Raw genomic sequence first — 21,868 nt, forward strand, 5'->3', positions numbered from 1 at the left:
TCTCGACCATGGAAACACAATCTCCTATTATAAATTATTAAATTTCGAAAAGAAAATTTGATTAATTTTCTATTCAATGATCATTCTCTCAAACATTCTCGACCATGAAAACACAATCTCCTATCATAAATTATTAAATTTCGAAAAGGAAATTAGATTAATTTTCCATCGACAAAAATAATTTTATTTTCTACTTCTAGTTTATTAGAACTAGAAGTAGAAAAATTTAGTATAACTCTTAGAGTTCTTTCCTAAACTAAAACTCCAAGAAGGATTAAAGTATACAAGTAAATCGACAATTGGCGGGAGAAGGGAAAAATAATTTTATCCTTTCCTAAAACTCCAAGAAGGATTAAAGTAAATCGACAATTGGGGAGAAGGGAAAAATAATTTTATCCTTTCCTAAAACTCCAAGAAGGATTAAAGTATATAACTAAATCGACAATTGGGGGGGAGAGAAGGGAAGGAGGGGGCGCGAAAAAGGAAGTTTCCTTGGTCGATGCACGAGGTGGGTGTGGGAGCGAGCGCGATATTGTGCACCCACGTGCAACCGCCTCCTAAGCCTGTAACTCACTCGCGGCGCGCGCATGCATGTACACTCGCGTACACGGGTCGCGACAAAGCGTGCACCTTGGACGAACCTTGAATTCGCACGTGTGTGCGTGCGTGCGCGACAAACGCGCCTTGCGCGCCCGGTTCTCACGCGATGCATCACCGATGCTACCGTCCCACTATTTTTCGTATTTTTACCTTTACGCAGTCGAGCAGTTCTTTTTCCTTTTTTACAGTCTCTAGATTATTAATTTATATATCTTTCTTTCCAATTCTTTCGGATAATCGAGCAGCGATGGATAATTAATTTTGGAAGGAGTTGTTCTCGAGAGTATTTGGAGAATTGGAAAGTATTTAATTATATTATTTTTAGCTTTGGAGAATGCGATCTTTGAGAGTTTGTAGTCTCTAGAAATGGATATTCTTCGAGAAGAAAATGAAAAATTTCGAAGGAAGTAGGATAAGTAAATACAGATATTTAAAAAAAAAAGGGAAAAAAAGACAGAGAGGAATGTAAGTTGAATTTATAAACATAGAGTTTGTTGAAAACCAGTTCATGAACGCACGTTCGAAACGATAAAAAAAAAGTGGTTTACATATGTAGATACCTGGTAGTAAACTAATTTGTAAATCTTTAGGAAAAAAAGGAGAAATGAAACGTGGACAAAAAAAAGCCTCGTGACAATTTTGATGATAAATTACACGCACACGATTATTATTTAAATTTAAAACAAACAACCCAAATATTTATTTTCTTTAAAATACTTCAAACTACAACAATTATCGAATCAATGGATACGCTTTGAATACGAAATATACACTTTTCCTTTTATTCCAAATATAATATCCAAGAAAGAATTCATCCTCCTTCCAAACATATTCACACCCCCTATTAAATTTTAAGATAGACAAAAGGTAGACCGAATATATATCCGATTAAACAGATCAATTAATCCAACGTATAAATTCGTAGTGGCTCCCCGTACCAGTCACATAAATTGCCCCAGTCATCATCCAATCAACTAATCGTGAGTAAAATCAATCGTTTTCCCGTTCAGCCGGGTAAATGGAGGTCTTATGAAACGTTCGTGGAATCCGTGGACGATACCAGGCCGAGAAAAATACACGCTTACGTACGTATATACGTATATACATATATATATCATACAATTGTGTGGATATATAATTTAATATAAACAAGGCGAACAGTGTGTGGAAGGTCTCGGTTGACCGCGAGCGGAGATGGATGGCTTTGTAATCGGTATAAATTCATTCGGATACTTTCCTTTCCACGGTGACCACTTCCTATAACGTTAATTACAAGTCTTATCGAGGCAGTATCGTTTACAGTATCAAAGCTATGCTTGCTACGCGGACAACCGCACAATCGTTCGTTCCACGATCCTCTCGAGAGGATTGTTGTTACGTTGTTTCCAAGAAGGGTATTTTTTATCATTTAGAGAAAAGGATGAAAATTTCGAATAAATTATCATTATTATTATACAATTTTTCTTTAGTTATTTCTTCAATTATTTCTAGGGATAACTTTCCTTTCGAAAGGAAAATTTCGATGAGAGAGATGGACGACGAGGTTTCTTTCTGGAATAAAATTCCTTCGTTATCGGGGCCGTTAAGGCGGACGCGATTGCGATTCATTCACAGGACACGGGTTTATCAGAGCGAAAAGATTAAGAGAGCGGCAAAAATACACGCTGATGCTCTAATTTATATCGGTTGGTGGCCACCGCGCATATGGCCACGAAACGGGCATGTGAATCCTGTTCAAGCGGTTTTCGAGAATCCGAGGAGGGAGGGAGAAGGGGAAGGTGGAGAACAGATGTTTTTGCCGGGAACGAGCATTTAAATATTTTGACACGGCTATCTCGAGATTCTCGAAAATCTTTACGATGCCCACCTGATGATTCTCTAACGTTTGAGAACAAGAGATTATTTTTCTCTTTAAATATCGCATTCAAATTACCATTTGAAAAATATCCAAATATATACACATACACAGTATAATATAACAATTATCTGTTTGGTTGCTTCGAGGATACATTTTCCAACTCGTTGAAAAATGTACGCTGGATATCATTTTTTTTTTCCACGAGAAACAAACATAGACGTGTCATCAACCGAGGCTAGAAAAATATATCTCGAGGAGATGATGCATCAACGACATTCCCGCGATCGAAATAAAACAAATTCTGAAAAAGGAAAAGTGACAAGTGTCTCTGCTTAAAGAAAACTGTTCCCTAAAAAAAATTTATAGAAACTTTGTCAAGGAAAGGGATAATAATCCACTTTCATTGGATTTGTGCAATTAAAACGACGAAGAAAAGAGAAGGCTCACCTTGGCAAGAATCCGTTGGAAAGAAGAGAAGCAAAGAGAAGGAGGAGGAGGAATAAGAGGAAGAAGTCCCGGTGGCCACCGTGGAACAACTGGATTCCTCTCCGGCTCTCCCCGTGTATCGGGGGTCCGAATTGTCGGCGGCCATCGAGAGAAAACACAAAAGGGGGAGTTGCCCAGACGACGAGGACGACGAGGACGACGAGGACGAAATCGAAAGGGATACGTGGCCGGCACACGGGCCAAGAAAGAGGGCCGGAGTGGCATTTAAAGTCATTTGTGCTACGTGACGTAATGCTGTTGGTCTGCTGGTACCCGCGGTTGGAAAGGGCCACGCGAGGCAACAGCGGCTGAATTCAGAAGGGAGAGCCCTGTGGAAAACATGGTGTGCTCGATGGTCGGCCCATCTAACTTGCTCACCTTGGAGTATGCTTCTAAATTGCAGGGAGGTTGCGTACGGGACGCGTGTTGTTGTTGCAAGAACGTAAGAATTTTATTATATCTGAATTTGTGAATCGATCGAGGAAAATTATTATTTCTTTGTCGAACGATTTTCTCGTGAATCGATACTCGTTCGAACAATTCCACGAATTGTAAAATGGAAAATATTTCCTTGAAACGTTTCCTCGTTAATTATCAACTCAATGACAAGTTAATTTTTCAATAATACGTTTCAATAATACGAAACTCTTATTCTTTTTTTAGAAGAAAATGTACCAATCAAAAGTACAACGATCTCGTGGAAAGTATCAAAATTGTAAATCTCCTTATTCCAATCTTTCAACATTTCTATATATCTTCCTGCAACGAGGATTTAATAAAAAAGAAATACAAATTGCACAGTCGCTTTTCGAAAAAATTTATTATCATTTTCGTTTGGAGGATTGTCTTTTTAATTAAAAAAAAAAAAGAGATGGCGGTTTCGTGATTTTTCGTTTTCTGGAGGCCCTTTCGAGGAACCCGATCGGAACATTAGACTAAGAAGGGTCATGTTGGGGTAGGCTAGAGCCGATTCCTAACCGTTCCACAGTCCTAAATCTAGTCAGATTAGGCCGGGCTAGCGCCTTTATTCTGGCCGCGTCCCAATGAAAGCCCCCGTTAGAGACAGTGCGGGCGAAATGAAAACGTATGACTTTGAAAAAGACGAGAGAGAGAGAGAAAGAGAGAGAGAGAGGGGAGGAGAGGTTTAGACATTCCAGGGATCACGTTGCGAGAAACGATTTTTCCTCTCTCGAGATTCGAATCGAACGAGATAATAATAGATTCCTCCTGGAAGTCGTGAGAGGAATACGAGATGAAGCACGAAATTTTGCGAAATTAATCGATTGATGAAACAGCAGTTCAATTGATTACGAGATTAAAGATTCGTTTATCGCGTATTTATCTGTCCGTTTAACATTTATCGCGTTGAATTAAAAAAAGATTGGAGCGGTTTTATAGAATAAAATTTTGCCGCGTACGTTATCCACACGCACACACGCACACACGCACACACGCATACATACGTAGTAAGTACATTCCGCCAGGAAGAACATCGATAGTTAGCAAAACGAGTTACAGCATCGTGGCGATGTTTCCTGAGAATCCATAAGCGGTTATTGTACAACCTGTGTTCAAAGTACTTTGGTCTACACCTCCTTCGATTTTTGCCCTATGCTAAGAAGCACATTCCATGCTGCCTAGTCACTCATCTCGAGTTAGCGCGGCACAATGCTCGGCCGCCATAGACCGGGCCCGGGGAATTGCATTCGACCGAAGTGGTGGCCGGTTATTTACAGTACGGACTCTTGAAACTGCAACTTTTGTCAAACAAACGAGGCTTTGAATCTTCTCGGGGAAACGAGAAACTCGACGGCCGGCACAGAGTGGCAAAACGAGAAACGTATATTTAGCGGCCGAGACTTCCGAGATTCTGGAAACGCTCTCGTTTTCTTAGATCTGTTATAATATTAACGTACGACGTAGCTTTGGAAAGATTTTAATTAATAAACAGGAAGGAAACAAATTTTATAATAATAATAATAATCTGTTATATTTTAAATTATAAATATAATTATTTTTACCATCTTCTTTCAATTTCAATACATTTCGATCGAATTAAGCTCGAATAAAATATCAATCAAGAAAGATATTAACAGAGGAAAATTAATTCCTAACCTCAAAATCGACGCGTGTACAATTTTCATTCAAATCGACACGTTATTAATAAACGTGAACAAGGAAGGAAACAAATTTTATAATAATAATAATAATCTGTTATATTTTAAATTATAAATACAATTTTTACCATCTTCTTTCAATTTCAATACATTTCGATCGAGCAAAATATCAATCAAGAAAGATATTAGCGAAGAAAAATTAATTCCTAATCTCAAAATCGACACGTGTACAATTTTCATTCAAACGTTATTCGTTATTAATAAACGTGAACAGGAAGGAAACAAATTTTATAATAATAATAATAATCTGTTATATTTTAAATTATAAATACAATTTTTCCCATTTTCTTTCAATTTCAATACATTTCGATCGAGCAAAATATCAATCGAGAAAGATATTAGCGAAGAAAAATTAATTCCTAACCTCAAATCGATACGTGTACAATTTTCATTCAAACGTTATTCGTTATTAATAAACGTGAACAGGAAGGAAACAAATTTTATAATAATAATAATAATCTGTTATATTTTAAATTATAAATACAATTTTTACCATCTTCTTTCAATTTCAATACATTTCGATCGAGCAAAATATCAATCGAGAAAGATATTAGCAGAGAAAAATTAATTCCTAACCTCAAAATCGACACATGTACAATTTTCATTCAAACGTTATTCGTTATTAATAAACGTGAACAAGGAAAGAAACAAATTTTATAATAATAATAATAATCTGTTATATTTTAAATTATAAATACAATTATTTTTATCATCTTCTTTCAATTTCAATACATTTCGATCGAGCAAAATATCAATCGAGAAAGATATTAGCGAAGAAAAATTAATTCCTAACCTCAAAATCGATACGCGTAAAAGTACAATTTTCATTCAAACGTTACTCGTTATTAATAAACGTGAACAAGGAAGGAAACAAATTTTATAATAATAATAATAATCTGTTATATTTTAAATTATAAATACAATTATTTTTATCATCTTCTTTCAATTTCAATACATTTCGATCGAGCAAAATATCAATCGAGAAAGATATTAGCGAAGAAAAATTAATTCCTAACCTCAAAATCAACGCGCGTAAAAGTACAATTTTCATTCAAACCGACACACGTTACTCGTTATCGGCTAACATATGGTCCTCTTCCAAAAAGGAAAAAAAAAAAGAAAAAAAGGGGGAAAAACGAGAAATCGTATTTCACCGCGCGAAAGGGTAACAACCCGTTAATAAATAAGTAAAGAGACGAAGGAAAGCGTGCAACGGGGGTTAACAAACGCTTCCCCACCACGTTACACCATTAGTACGCGTACCATCCGTGAACGGTTTCTTGGAAACGAGAGAGAGAGAAAGAGAGAGAAAGAGAGAGACAACGAGTGGCCCCAACCGAATAGAAACGGCCGAAGGAACAAGCGTCACTGACAATAAAAGAAGAATAGTCGGTTACGTTAGGATAGGTTGGACCACTCGACCCTTCGATCGACTGGCGCTAGTAGCAGCGTGCCAAGCTAACCTTTAAAGAGCCATACGTCTGTGCGTGTTTAAAGATAAATATATACGCCGAATTTGCGTGCCTTTTATGCCTGGAAAGTTTTGAATTTGAAAGATTGAAGGAGGGCCGTATTTCCTTTCTAACACGACTTCTTGTTTCTTTATATTCGACTGTATATACGGTTTCGTGATTTCTTTTATTATTATTCATTTCACGTATATTAAAAATATATAGCATAAATTTCGATCAATTAATTCGAATTTTTATTTTAAACACAGTGCTGATTGGAAATTAAGCATAAAAGTATACGATAACTTCTAAAAAAGGAAAATAAAGTAGAATTTAATTATCGATTTAATTTCGTCTTTAACCTAACCTCAAAATACGTCCAATTACATAACTGCTTGCCCGAGTAATCGCTACTCGTATCTTATAATCTTTATTGAAACAAACCAAAGAGCTGACGTTGAAATAACGTTGAAATAATAATAATCGATCTTGCAACGACTACTTCGACGTGGATTAACCTGCCCGCATCAGTGGGGCCGCAATTGTCAATTTCGGCGTCTCGATCGGAAAATAGGAAACACGACGACGGAAGAGGAGCGATGCGGGCGTGAAATCGAGCATTTAGCCGGCGACTTCCTTCTGGGTTCAGGGAGTATATCGCGGAGTATTGGGGCTTTAGGAAATTGTAATAGAGGGACGGACCCAATAAGACTTAAATAATACGATTAGATAGGGTGCATTATGATAAACCAACTTATCTTATTTAGTTATTAATACTCTGTTTCCTCTTGGAACGCATTAAGAACATTTTTGGACGACGATTGATTGTTGTTTTTAAAACATACATATACAAAAAAAAAAAAAGAAAGAATAGATTGTGATGAAAGATAAAATATTTTAAAAATATATCGTTATCCTTTTCGTATTTAAAATGTGTATATATGTATATTTCGCGTGAGATATTGATGGAAATGAGGAAATAGGTTAGGAAAAACCTAATGTGCATACACGTTGAAAGATATATTGAACAATTTCGACTTGAATAGATATTGCTATTTAAGCAGTGTTGAGGATTATGAGGCGTAACAGTTGGCCTGTGAAATAGACTTAAAAGTAGAGCATAGAATAGCTTCTAAAGGTGTTCGGTTACACGCTGTATTAAGTAGGTTTTATCGAAGAATATCGCAGAAATTGCGACGACACAACGATTTCTCATGCGTTTATATACGGAACAATAATAGAATAAATATTCGATTCGATCGATCATCGCGCCAAAATCATTCGATCATTTTCTCCAAGATATCACGAATAAGAAGTAGAAAATTTTTGTATACGTTGGAAAATTTTCTCGATCAAGAGAATTATATCGATATCTATCGCGTGTGTATCAGATATTAGATTTCTAGAACGGGATCTCTGTTTGACTTAGAAATTCGATTGAGAAAAATTATATATTACATCGATAAAATATTAATATCGTAGAGGATAAACAAGAGAATCTAATCTTCCAAATATGATGTTATATAAAAAATTGAATGTAAAGCAAGGAGCGGCCGAATCCAATCCAATTCAATATCGAATGTCCGGGAGTGAAGGTTTAAAAAAAAAGGCGTACAACTTAAAAACCACACGTCGATGATACCGGTTAAAAACCAAGATACGACGTACCGAGAGATACGTCGTGCACAAAGTTGACATTTAAAAAATATAACTTTAAATCCCAAGAAAATACTACAACTACTTCAAATACCAATATCTTCAACTTCTTCTTCCATATTTATCCATATACTTACACTCATATACTATACCTACACCCATATACTATATCCATATACCATATACCTAACACAAGAATATAATTTTCACTTCATTTCACTCAATCCTGGATTCTCAAATCATCATTTCTCCATTTAAACTTCACCTCAATTCTCTCAATTCCTTTCCAAATTTGCCAAATACCTCTCGAAACCGAAAACGTTTTCCACGTTTCCCTGTCTTTTTCCCGCCTCTTCTAAAAACGTTTCCTCGAATCTCGCCGGATTTCGTGGTCGTGCAACGCAACGCAACACAAACCGGAGGCCCCCGGGTCGTCTTTTTTATAATTTAAATGAGAGAAGAGAGAAAGGGGGGGGGGGGGGGCAGTCGCCGCATAGCGTCACGCGGCTTATTCCGGATCTCCCTCTTCTCCTTCTCCCTCCGTGCGAGGGAAAAGGGGCAGAGGAGAACCGTGAAAAAGGAGGAGGGCGGCGCGCCACGTAGGGAAAAAGATAAGGCGAGATTTTGGATTGTTTCGTTGAAACGAAACGGGAGGAAACGAGTGGATCCGCGGAGGAACAGGGACACGCCTTGCATGAAGAACACTTGTGCGTTACCGGGAAGAATGTGAAATCCAAACACAGTGAGGCACAGAGGCGGCGAGACGTTCGACGACCGGTGGCCGCCTCCGGATTTTCCATCCGTGGATCCCGTTCCATTACGTTCTTACGATTCTTACGCCACGAAAAATTTATCAATGTAACAAGGCGCTTACGAGTTTGTTTGATTACTATTTTTTTTTCTTTTTTTTGGAAATTTGAAAGTTACAGAATTCCTCTTGTTTGTGTTAATAATAAACTCGTAAGATGATGGATACGAGGGAATTAATAAAGGAAAGTGTAAGTATATTGGGTTTAAGAATCCTTGGAAATGGAAAAATAAAATGAATAATTAATGAATAATTAAAAATATTAGTATAATTTAACTTAATTTCTTAAAAATTAAATTTAATCTTAATTTTTTGTAATCTATTTATTGATATAATTATATATATTAGTATAAAAATTTAACGTAAATTTAATTGAATTATATTATTTACATTTATTTTTCAATATAAAATATTTATATATACAAATATCCAACGATTCTTGGACGATTTTTGATATTTTTTTCTTTTATGATTTCTTGGCAAAACTAACTAATTTGATTGCAAGATCGAATATCGAATACTTAACCTCCTCGAATTTTCATTTTTATCTTCCAACTTTTCAACTTTTTCCTTTCCCATCGTCAATCGTCATCTTAATCCGTTATCAATGAACGGTTCACGATCGATGGGTCGCGTCGGAAAAAAAAAAAAAAGAAGAATAAAATAAAAAAAGAAGAGAGAAGATATCGATAGAGCGGAAAAAGGAGAGAATAAACGGACAATTATTTGGCGCCGGCGCCTTCTCATTATCGTTGTTACGCGTGTTGTTACCGCGTGGCAAACACGTTGTCGATCGTGTGCAACGAAGATTGCACAAGATACACTGTCATTCGTTTCTAATTGTGCATCTGTTTAATTGTGAAACGTGCGCGCTTTATCGAACGTCGTGTCGATAAATTGCACACTTGTGTTCGCATCTTATCTCCGTGTGCAATTTATCGTACGATTACGATACGGGAGAGGAATCGATCCATCTTACGTGAATGAATTATTAAAAAAGAATTACGAGATAAATAATTTATGAATCGAAGAGGAAAATGATATATTATATATATATATATTTATTTAAAATGTTATATTGTAATTTCTTTCGATAATAAGATTTCAACAATTTAATTAATAATTAATGTAGATTAAAGTGAAAGTTGACAAATTTTTTTGTCGAGGAATCCTCGTCCAATCTTCCAGTTCATTGTTACTGATAAGGCTTGGTCATTCACTACTGTTTATCACGAAAATACCGTTGTAGATTCGATAAAACTAGAGTATATTGTGGCCGGGCCGTAATGAAAGCCCCTATTTTTTAACAAACTGCTGCTACACACCGTTGTTGTAACTCTCTCTCTGTATCGAGCGTTCCTTTATCGAAGAACAGCGGAAGCAGTTATCAACAGGGGTCACGATAAGCGGCAGTATTTGATAGATTTAGTTACGAGAGATCGTTAAAAGGGTGTGGTTATTTAATCTCGTATTATCGAACACCCTTTCGTCATCGAGTGTGAAACGTTTGTTATCCTTATTTCGATAATTTTAAATGCCTCGAAACCGAAAACAGAGGAATCGTAACACCTTACAATTACACCTTTCCCCTACGATCTGTGATTGCACGTCGTCCAACGAGAACGTTTCTTAACAATTTTCTCCTCTTTTTTGATACATCCCTCGTACATTTTTGCTTCAGATTTCATTTCTGGAACTATCCACCACAAAAAATCCTTCTTTTTTCCAAAAGACCTTCCGAGAAAAATTTCTCCAAACTTTCTCCAACAACCCCCAACCTCGAGCCAACCAAGTTTCCGTTAATTGTGAAACAAAAAATTCTGGAAAAACATCCGAAAAAGCAGGGAAACTTTTCGAAGATAAATGATCCCGAAATATCCTCCCAAGGTCCAGCCTCCCTCTCGGAGTTTCAGGTAAACCTCAGCAGGAGGATTGGCGCTAAATTCAACTGTTATACACCCGAGGTTACGTCAGACAGATAAATCGAAAGTTGGCCACCAATGTTGAATGACAGCCCGGTTTCCCCTCCCCTCCCCATTGTTCGATTCATCGTCGAGGCGCAACCCTTGTGGCTGCTCGAAGGGAGAAACAATATTGGAGCTTTTTTCGGGAACAGGTACGTGGAGGCTCATTAACGGTTCTCAGGAACGGTAACCATGGTTCCAAACCTTTGATCCTTTTATTCGTGCCGCCCTTTGTCGTGCGTATCCTCGATCCCTCGGAAGGTTCGAAAATTCGTTCAGACAATAATCGATGATTATGGTGGCGTTCGTCGAGGTGTTGGTCGTGTGGTCTCGGTTTTGGCGGATTTACGAGAGAGGATTCGTGGATTTGGTCGAGGGAACAACGAAGAGAATGGCGTTGTTGTTTGGAAGAAAGACAATTGGTGAAAATCTTATTTTGGAAACGAGTATTGTTGTTGTTATTAGATTATCATGGAAAGCTATATTTCAAAAAATAATAATTCGAAATGCAAACCCTTCCAAACAAAAATAAAACCGCAACGATTTCCAATTCCCTCCGTGATTCATTCCGCGCGAACATCCTCGCCAATCATCAATTATCCCTCAAATACCAACACGAAAAAAAGAAAGGAAAGAAAAATCCACAACGAATCGAAAACGAGCTCGAGCCAACCTGCCAATCGCTTCGAAAAATTTCGTGCCCGTCAACACAATCATCGCGACATTCAAAGCAATCAGACGCCACACCGCCAATCGTTCGTCTCTGCCCTGCCACGGTGTCGCAATCATCGCCTATCTGCGCATGCGAAAACGAGGCCGACCGAAAAAAAATCCGCGACCGAATCCGAATTAAGATAACCCTCCCCCTCCTCCTCGTCCGTCCAATTATCTCGGCTGTCAGCGTCGGTTCTTGATCACGTCCTGTTATTATCGAAGGGCCAAGGTGAGAACCACCGCGCCCCCCTCCTCCGCTCACGGTTGGTACACGTTGGTGCGCGTTTTCTATCGCGAAGCGAAGAAGCAAAGCAAACATCTTCCACCGGGTTTCGAGAGATTGGACGCGTGGAAACGCATACCGAGCCACGGTGAATGAACGCACACTCCGGAGAGGGAGCACGCGTGTGTACACGTATTACGTATACAATGGAAAGAGGCTGGCGCCACATCGAGGCTTTCAACAGTCGCGACGTTAACCCCGTAGTCACTTATGCAATCGGAAGGCTCATCGAAGGATGCGACACATTATGCGGCCGCGTATATAAATCATATAACGTGGCCGGGGCTTGCACGCTTGCTTGCTTGGGAATTATCGAGCACGCCCACTTGCGGACAGATAAGCCAAATATTGATAGTTGGGCTACTTTGGGGTGTTACGTTCAATTGAAATCGATTCGATGATTCGTTTGATAGATCCTTGGTAGATCGTGATTAGAATTATAGTTTTTCTATTTTAAAGGTATTTTTCAATGATCGGTGGAAAATGTTACTTTGGATTTGTAATTCTTTCTTGGAAAAAAGTTAATAATTATCTTGTGAATTTTGTAAAATAGCAAGGGTTATATGTTTTTTAGAAATATTGTTTTGTATCTAAACGAGTAATATTAATCTTAAAATTGAGGAAAGATCGATTCGATTCCTTGGATATAAAACGAGGAAACTCTCGAAGAAGATCGATCCCGTCAACGTTGGAACTTCCTTCCATCGATTACTGGCGGCAGACCGATCAACGAGCGAGATAAGTTTTTTGGGGAATTCTTTTTCGGAATTTTTATAAAGACCTCGATGGGATTTCGTTCTCGACTAATCGAAACAAGTTCGTGTACTGGCAGCACTCGGTGCTGGCTGAGGAATGGAATGCCACTTTTACCTTAACGGACATTTCCAACGATCCGTACGAGCAAACCAAAAGCGAGGAAACTCGCAAAGCACGATGCCTCGCCGATAAACACACTTGTGGTTCGTTCTGCACCTGTTTCCTGGACTCTTGTTTCGCTTGTAAGTGCGTAATCAGAATTCGATTGTCAATAAAGAATTCGAACGAATTTCATTAAAGATATATATGTTAAATATATACAATTTTATTTCAATCGTGTAATAATTGCGATTACTAGTAACTCTAGGAAAATCTGGTAACCCTAGAAAAATCTAGTAACCGTAGAAAAATCTAGTAACCGTAGAAAAATCTAGTAACCCTAGTAACTCTGGTTACAAAAAATTGATAAACATTTTCTAATTATATTTCAAAATAAATGAAACAAAAAGAATTAGTTTTGAAAAACTTATAAATTGTTTCCATTAAAACATTTATTTATTAATCTACAATAGAAAATTAATCTCTAAAAAAAAGTATCGTCTAATGAAATTACACTAGATTTATACTATATAATACTCTATGAATTTTTGTAAGATTTTTAGATGTTTAAAAAAATAATATTCTAAATAGTATTCTAAAATATCAAGCAATTTCGAAAAATCAAAAATTCTAAGTACATGTTTCAATCCCAATTATTAAATCTCAAAACCTAACCTAAAATTGTCACGTTAAAGAAGAATAACGATATGAAAAAAGACCTTTAAACATTCTCGAAATATTCGTCATCGTTGAAAAATTTCTCATAAAGATATATCTCGTACAAAGCACAGCTTCATCAACGATTCCAAGGAGACATTGGACTGTATCGAGGGGCGTGAACAGTTAGAAAAAAAGATTATTTCGCTAGTTAAACACTAATTAGCCCCAAGCGGCAATTCAGTCGGTCTGTGGACCCAACGTTGCCGAAATGCGGACGTTGGTCTGTCGAAGTTGCTTCTTTAAACGTAAGCAACTAATAATCGTTTAATGAGACTTGGGTTAAGCTACCGTCCTTATGTTTGTAAATAGCTTGTCCGCAAATCAATCAATTTATTATTTATTGAGGATAATGGGTCTATGGTAAAACGAAACGCCTTATATTATTATGAAAAAGTATTTTAAATATTAAAAATTAAATTATTTCGGAGAATATTTCGATGATAACCTTATTTTAGGTTATGTCAAAACGTATAGAATGTATATATGTATATATGTATATATATATGCTTTAATACGTTTAAATTTTAATAAATATATTTATACTATAAACTGTGTATGTAACGTTTTGTTTATGTAACATATTAACAATTTGAAATGAAAAGATATCCATAAGTGCATGAATGCAAATTTAACAATCGCATATCGCGGCCATTACATGGCGATAAAGGACGAACAAGTTTGGATAAAGACACCGACTCGAGTAGAAACCGGGTTCACGACTATAAATGGCTTATTTACTAGAATGGTAGAATGATTGGAAAATCTTTATTTCCAAGAAGAAACTTCTGGAAGTTTCTTCTTTGAAACAAGCCAAAGTGCAAAATAACGTATAATACGAAAAAAAAGTAAAATAATTAAAATTAAAAAAAAATATATTTCAATTCCATTCGTGTTTAATGTTAATATTATTGATAAATGAAAATTTACAAACCTCAAGTTGTAGATTATAAATTCCTGTTGCATGAATTTGTAAATTATAAAATTCGTTTCTAAAATTTAACTTTTATCAAACTTGTTACTGTTATGTGATACTTTCTTCGTATATCTTGATGATTTGTATAATTTCACTAAAAATATCAACTTAATTATGCACAGAATCTTGATTATTAATCACAAAAATTCTCAAATATACTTCAAATACATACTGTTTTGATTCTAACCTCTCAAATATATCTATATAAAGAAAACACCAAATCAAAAGGGAACATTTCTCAAATAAATTATAAACGTCACTCCAACAATAAAAGATGATAAATCCTTTTACTAATCCCCAAAAAAATATTCTCAAGAAAAAACTAAAACTTTAAAACACAAACTATCGAAAGAAGCTCCAGCAAAGTTCGAAAAGGAACCATGACTGTTTCCCACGTGATCGTAAGATTTCGCAAGCGTCGAAGATCCGATTGCACCTAAATTCATTTTCTTGACGCACATAGGATCCATGGTTAACTGGCATGAGTTTCGAGGCCAGGTTCGAAGGGGAAGACGTTGCGAGGCGTATCGTAAAAGATGGGTAAGCACAGACCGGAACATTCATGCTCTAGTGAAATTAAATACTAGCGCAGCGAGAGTGCGTATAGAGCCGCCTCGAAGCCATTTAAACCGGCTGGAGGCGAGGATATTCGCCTGGCTTTTCACTGGCATAAATCTTCGCCCGACATACCGACCACGTGTTGTGTAAGTACGATGGCCACTTTGTCGTACTTTGTCTAATAAAGGACTTGATGAGTACGCAATTCTCCAAGGAAAGTTTATAAGATTCGATAAATTGATTCCTTCGATTAATTTTAAATTATGATAATTACAGATTGACAATTGGATTGCGGGACACGGTCGTTATTTTCGATTCCAATAATACCGACCGAGACAAAAGAGTTTAGAACAAGAATTAACCCTTTAGGGGGAGCAGATGTAAAAATTTACACAACTATATTTATAAAAAATATGTTAGATCTTAAGAGGATTTTTGACATTAATTAGAAAATTATGAATGATAGAATATTAATTTTTTAGAAATTTATAATAAAAATCTTAACATATGAAAAGATAATGTATTTATTGTTTGTTAAAAATATGAATTACATCATTATTATTTTTTTGCCTTGATAATAAAAATTATCTGCAATTACTCTAATATTAGACTTAAGGCGCCGCCGCTATGATTCATAGTTATGTACATGTGTAATTAAAGAACCTATTATTGTTTATTAAATTGTTTTGTTCACATAAACATTAATTCTAACGGTTTGTGTTAGCTATCATAATTATCTATTTTATAATTTATTTTACCTATGTAAGTTTATTATGTAACAAAAACTGTTAATATTTAATTATTTATTATAATTGTTAACATTTAGTAGCAATAAATACATAGTACACTAGATAGAAACTAATAAAACACTAATTGTTAAATACAATATAAATAAAATATTTAATATTTAAATATTTAAATATATAAACTTAATATCTCATATTAAATGAAATATGCGTTGGTTCTATCAAAAAGAAGATAATGATAATATTCCATTCATTGTTAAAATTCCATTCTTCAAAGCATACAGGATACACTTCGTGTCTTGTGAAAACTGAGATTAATAAATATATGCATACTAGAAATAACATTAAACTTTAATTAATAAGTGAACAATAATGAAGAACACGGCGAAAAATTAATGAACACAAGTATCTAATTTGAATTTTAAATATCATTGATACGATCTAGGATTAAAAGTGAAGGAATAAATAGTTAATGCTTTTAATTAATTAATATAAGCAATTTTGTGTTTAATATAATTATCGTGACAGAAAACTTCAAATGTGATAAATTAATTAGGTATATACACATTTTTTTAATATAAAAATAATTTTTAGATAATTCTGATAATAAAATAATATATTATATTAACAACAACTAATAAAAAAGTGCAAATTGCTCATAACTTATACTCGCAATTTGATTACAAGTTTATTCTGACACAGTCATGAGTAATATAATACGATCGTGATTTCATCACTGTCACTATAGCTTGTCACTGTCATCGTGACCATGACCATGGCCATAAAAATGATTACTATATAATAAATATATTGCTTCTAATATTAGCACAATTTCTAATTTATCATCGTAATTATAATTAATATTTCCATTATTAATAATAATAATTACACTACGTACCAAATAATAATAAATAAATACTCGTTCATTTCTCATTTCCTTTCATTATATAACCTTTATTTAACGACTACTTATTTTTCTCTTTTCTCATATGTGAATTTTCTTAATTCCTGAAAATTAAATATTTTAAAAACAAAAACTCACATCATTTATATCAATAATAATCAATTAGATTAAAAATAATATAATTTCACATTAAAGCTACATATATAATCGTATCTGTATTATTTGCATCTAACCATCCGACCAATCGTCGAATCAACGATCAACCGAGTAACGAAACATCCGGTCATCCGGTTTTCGCCGGGCATCTAATACAAGACGAATCGTGATCGTTTCGATTTACTCGTAGTACTCCAGCGAAGCACTTATTGTTCAGTCGTTACGACGTCGTCTGGTACGCGGTGCAACATCCGGTCGCGTAAAGTTGCACGCGCGTACGACACCGTAGTAAACGCGTAGTACGCGCAGACGAATCGAGAACCCGCGAGTTTCGTGCACGAAGGACATTCCCACTCCTACACGGACCGTTTCTTTCTCCCGTTCAAATTATCCGGCGGAAGTGGCCCTTACTTTCCCTATATACGCTTCAGAAATTTCTCGACACGACCAGAGAAACCAACGAAAGAAGCCGGCCAGGCTTCGTTCGTTCGATCGCCAGACACGAAGAGAGGAGAGAAGAACCCATGGGTCTGCATGCACGTTCTCGAGTCGTTGGCGATAATGCGATTCTATGTTCTATAGCAACGATAGTAACGTAGCAACGATTTGCGAACAGTGCTCCTGCACGACGAGATCGGTGAACGAATTTTTATCGGGTTTTTAATGACGTGTCGGATCAGAAAGAACGTAGATAGAAGAGCTTGTTAAAATTTTAATTTTGTTTTCATATTTTATGAAAAAAAAATAATAATTTGTAATAAAATTGATTGTGAAGAATAAATAAATGATACTAGATGCTAAAATAATACTAGATATGCTATAATAAAATATATTTTATTACTTTTTTCTTACAGGAAAATTATTTCTTTAATCAAATTTATCAAAACTTACAAGAATAGATAATTTAAAATGCTTTAAAGATTTGTTATAATTTCAATAATTTAATGTTTTCATACCTGATTATGCCATGGACTATAGAAGTCAAATGATCTACTTTATTTGATATAGTTTCTATATTATTTGTATGTTCTAATTTACTGCAGAATTGAAGTTATTATCACACTACAAAGAAAATATGAAATGCTATTTAAAAACTTCAAGATGACTTTCATATTTCTTAATCCTTTGCAATTCCATGGTTTCTAACCTATTGTATACTTTTCCATCTTTTATTTCACGATGTTTTAACAATGATGTATTTATAATTCACTGCTTCAGTATATTCTCAACAAAAGAATGGAATTTCTCGTTTATTGTCACGTGTATAACAAATACCTGAAGAAAATTGTTCGTTATTCTCTTTGTTATAGCAGATTCATCAATATTTTCTATTAATAATTTTACCAATTTTTATGTGGTCGATAAAGTAAATGATTAACTTCAACACCAAAAAAAATATAGATGAAAAATAGAAAAATATATAAAAAGACCTGAAATTTCGATAACAAAGAATAATGCAAAGAATTTCAACGTTGTATATGAACGAATGAAAACGAATGAATCCGGACTTATCCGAATACTCTCGAGTCAATATCGGATTGTGATCACATGGAACCCTACTCCATGTTAGACGTAACGTGGCTACAACATAATCGTTTGATTTCGAAAATTTTATAATAATATATATAATAAAAAATCGTTAATATTTTAACATAAATTTTTATTATAATTAAATTAAAAATATATTTCAAAAACATTTTATTTTTATAATAACATTTACGATTATATTATTAAAATTAAATCAAAATTTAATAAAATAAAGTTAAAAAAAGTTAAAAATTAACACTTAGATAATAGTTTAAGTTGATAAACATATGTGATCTTTAAATTTTCAATAGGTTATGTTTTATTGATTTCCTTAGTGACTTGTATTATTCGTCAGAGAAGAACGTTTCTTACATAACGCCTTACATGGTATTGATAGGAAGGAAAATATAAGATTAATATAATGGCTAATTTATATCAATTACTAATTTTTTTAGAATTAAAATATTTTTCTCCTTCAAAGAATTATGGTTTATAAGGATCGCGAATTCTAGAACTTTCATCTACAGAAAATTATAAAAAAAAATCATAATCAGAAAAGAAAAAAATAAATTATATTCCATTTAAAACAAAGATATACGCTTTATTCTCAAAAATTTAAATCTCACAATAAAAATTTTAACTTGTACACAAATTCTAACGGAAATCGTGATATTATACAGTGAAATATTACACAGCACTAAAAGGATTAAATAAATCAATTAAATAAATTCACATTCAAAATCTTTTCAGGTCTGTGGACTTCGACAGCAGGTTAAAACACTACCACCTTGGTTCCGTAGATCTTATAGTCGTCCCTGAAATAACACGAGACGCCGAAGGTGGCGACCCTGTAGGTGGCAGTTGCGCTAGGTTCTTGTTACACGATGCGAATCCGGCACTGGCGCCCCAGTCATGTCAGCCAATAGTGGGGGAACAGTTACGTTTCACGTGACACGCTGGCGCTTTGGTGGTAGGGATCGATCCATGATCACGTGATCGTTTGGCGCCGAGATAGTGGGGACGCACCTACCACCCCTTCGGATAGAACGAACCGGAGGAGACCGAACCACGGTACGACGACAAGCGACATTCTGACCTGGTAAGTCGCCAGTGTCGGATCGTGAGGAAGTGAATAAGACTAAGCTTGCGTCGCAGGACATTTAAATCACCCGAAGCCAAGTTGTTTCAAAAGGGGAACAGTTTCTTCGTGCACCTATCCAACAACGTAAACCTAGGTGCAACGAACTATTCACAAGTAACTCTAACCGACGAAACACAACCAACAAGGCCGAATTACGCTTATTTATAATCCTACAACCTACGTCCTACGTCCCTTCGAACGATCTTTTTTATTCATTCGCTATTAGTGTGTGTTCGAGCTATTCATTTTATTTTTTCTCTTTTCTTGATCGAGAGGCAGCTTCGACGATACGAGGATATATATGTACATAAAGAAAATAGGAGAGCTCAATACAAGAAAAAGAGCTGTACAATTTGGTAACTACGCCAGACGAAAGAATATCAGAGACGAAAGGAGAGTGTGTTGTGCAAGGGATAATAAAACCCGGCTTTTTTTCACGTCGTCGAATTTCGACGTTGTGTTGTATATATTGTTTTCGCGTACATAGCCTCTAGGTGAGTGATATATTCGAAGTCATTGCCCGAAACCAAGGTCCTGTACGTGTATGTATACACGCGTATGACATGTGTATATATATGTTATATTTTGTGAAGTGTTGAGTGTCCTGGCAAGCGTCTTCTCGTGCGAATTCGTGTGAACTACCGTATCTTTACGATCGATTCGTGCATGCTCTGTCTGGTCGCGCCGGCGAAAAACGGTTTGGCAACGTGGCACGTGAATAAAGTGACACCGCGACGACGGCGACGGCGACGACGACGGCGGTGAGAAGGGACGGAAAAAACGAAGGAGGAGAGAAAAAAAGTCCGATCCCCGAGAATCTCTGTGCGTCGTCGAAAAGCTTGACACACCGGGATATCTTCGATCGCGAACAGTCACCGGAGAAAAAGGAGGAGGAGAGGCTGTGCCGCCGCCGCCGTTTCTCTGTTGTGCGTGTGCGTGTTCGAGAGGTTAGAAACGCCACGGGATCATGGATCTGCTTTGCTGCGAGACTACTGAGACTGAGTGCAGAGCCTACGCTGATCCAGCCCTTCTTGGTGATGACCGTGTGCTGCAAAATCTACTGAAAACCGAGGAAAGATACGCGCCCAGCAGTTCTTACTTCGAGTGCGTGCAGAGGGACATCTCGCCGCTCATGCGCAAGATTGTCGCGGAGTGGATGTTAGAGGTGAGCAACTGTTTCCGGTCCACGTGTCGCCCTTGAATTTCCCAAAATTTGCTCATTTATCATACTCTATCGCATCTTGCACTATGATATAAAAATTCCTTATATCGATTTTCAAATATTGCGATAAAATTAAAAAGATTATTTCGTTCAATTACAAGGAATAAATCGTGAAAAAGTTGAGTCTCGCGTGCATAGCTCCTTCGACTTTTTCGAGAGTCGTAAGGGTTACGTTGGTCGATACTGATATATATATATATATATATATATATATATATATATATATATATATATATATATTCTACTGTGATAATTTCACTCAGTTTTAATGAAATTGACTTCAAAATCAAATTGACAAGTATATAAACATAAGTTTTTGATAATATTAATTTTTAAATCGCTATTCACTGAAATATTTGAGAAATAATCATATATATATATATATAATTATTTATCGTTGTCATTTTTTGACGATACCAATAAATATTCACATTACGTAAGCATTCGCAATAATCTCTTTTACGCTTAAACTTTTTATCCAATTATTTATCGATATAAATTTTATTATAATATATCGATATAACATTGTATCACATTGAACAATGTCAGCAATATTCGGACAATTTCAGTTTGAACTTTCATCTGCGAATATTTAACAAGTGTCATTGTAAAGACAATGTAAGAATACATTTTGTCTGTCATCTAGAATATTAACATTCAGGGTAATCAAAGTTTCTCATTTGGAAGAGGTCACATAATGCAAAATTCATCGAATTTCGGGTATTACAGGCGAGAATTTGTCTCGGTGTATGTATTTACCGCGAATACAATTCAATTTAGGTAGCGCGTGGAAAGTCGCACAACAGAAACGTTAACTTATTTTCGGTCGCAGAGCGTGAGAGAGAAACGTCCGGTGACGTCGAACACGCGTCGGAGGTCCCTTTAAAATTTAAAAAACACGCTTGTTGCGTAGGTACGCAACGGTTTTGGTTGGCGGCATGCTTGCCGTATTTTCACCGTCATAGACGGAGGAGGCAAATCATGTCAGTGGAATCAATGTTACGTCACCGTGCATTGCCAAATGCGTAGCGATAGTACCGATGGGCAAATTCGCAATTAATTTTACATA

At 35.7% G+C, this 21,868-nt stretch overlaps 2 protein-coding genes and 2 long non-coding RNA genes across 5 annotated transcripts in view; 2 read left to right on the forward strand and 2 right to left on the reverse strand.

Moving 5' to 3' along the window:
- Positions 1–14,808, reverse strand: part of LOC102654732 — a 34,424-nt gene extending 19,616 nt beyond the window's left edge. Inside the window, exons 1-2 of the long non-coding RNA XR_408448.3 lie at positions 14,718–14,808; positions 14,504–14,639 (exon numbers count right to left, since the gene is read on the reverse strand). This is a non-coding gene — a long non-coding RNA (uncharacterized LOC102654732). The remainder of the gene's footprint in view (positions 1–14,503; positions 14,640–14,717) is intronic.
- Positions 14,809–15,001: 193 nt separating this feature from the next.
- On the forward strand, positions 15,002–16,176 carry LOC107964864. Its single transcript, XM_026442120.1, has 2 exons — positions 15,002–15,249; positions 15,380–16,176. Exons 1-2 carry the CDS (start codon positions 15,014–15,016, stop codon positions 15,450–15,452), a joined length of 309 nt encoding a protein of 102 aa, XP_026297905.1. The 5' UTR covers positions 15,002–15,013; the 3' UTR covers positions 15,453–16,176.
- On the reverse strand, positions 15,892–18,543 carry LOC102655053. 2 transcript variants are annotated; one of them, XR_001704007.2, is made up of 5 exons: positions 18,254–18,539; positions 18,057–18,184; positions 17,866–17,971; positions 16,748–16,857; positions 15,892–16,181 (listed from the first exon to the last, which is right to left on the reverse strand). It is a non-coding gene; the product is annotated as an uncharacterized LOC102655053 (long non-coding RNA). The 2 variants fall into 2 exon arrangements; XR_001704006.2 differs by having other exon boundaries at positions 17,866–18,184; positions 18,254–18,543.
- A 499-nt stretch (positions 18,544–19,042) lies between these two features.
- LOC413183 (G1/S-specific cyclin-D2) overlaps positions 19,043–21,868 on the forward strand; it is a 46,667-nt gene continuing 43,841 nt past the window's right edge. The window contains exon 1 of the mRNA XM_396634.6: positions 19,043–20,742. Within this exon, the coding sequence (XP_396634.2) occupies positions 20,545–20,742 (198 nt within the window). The 5' untranslated portion in view covers positions 19,043–20,544. The remainder of the gene's footprint in view (positions 20,743–21,868) is intronic.

Source organism: Apis mellifera, linkage group LG8, assembly GCF_003254395.2.
Source record: "Apis mellifera strain DH4 linkage group LG8, Amel_HAv3.1, whole genome shotgun sequence".
Lineage (NCBI taxonomy): Eukaryota > Metazoa > Arthropoda > Insecta > Hymenoptera > Apidae > Apis > Apis mellifera.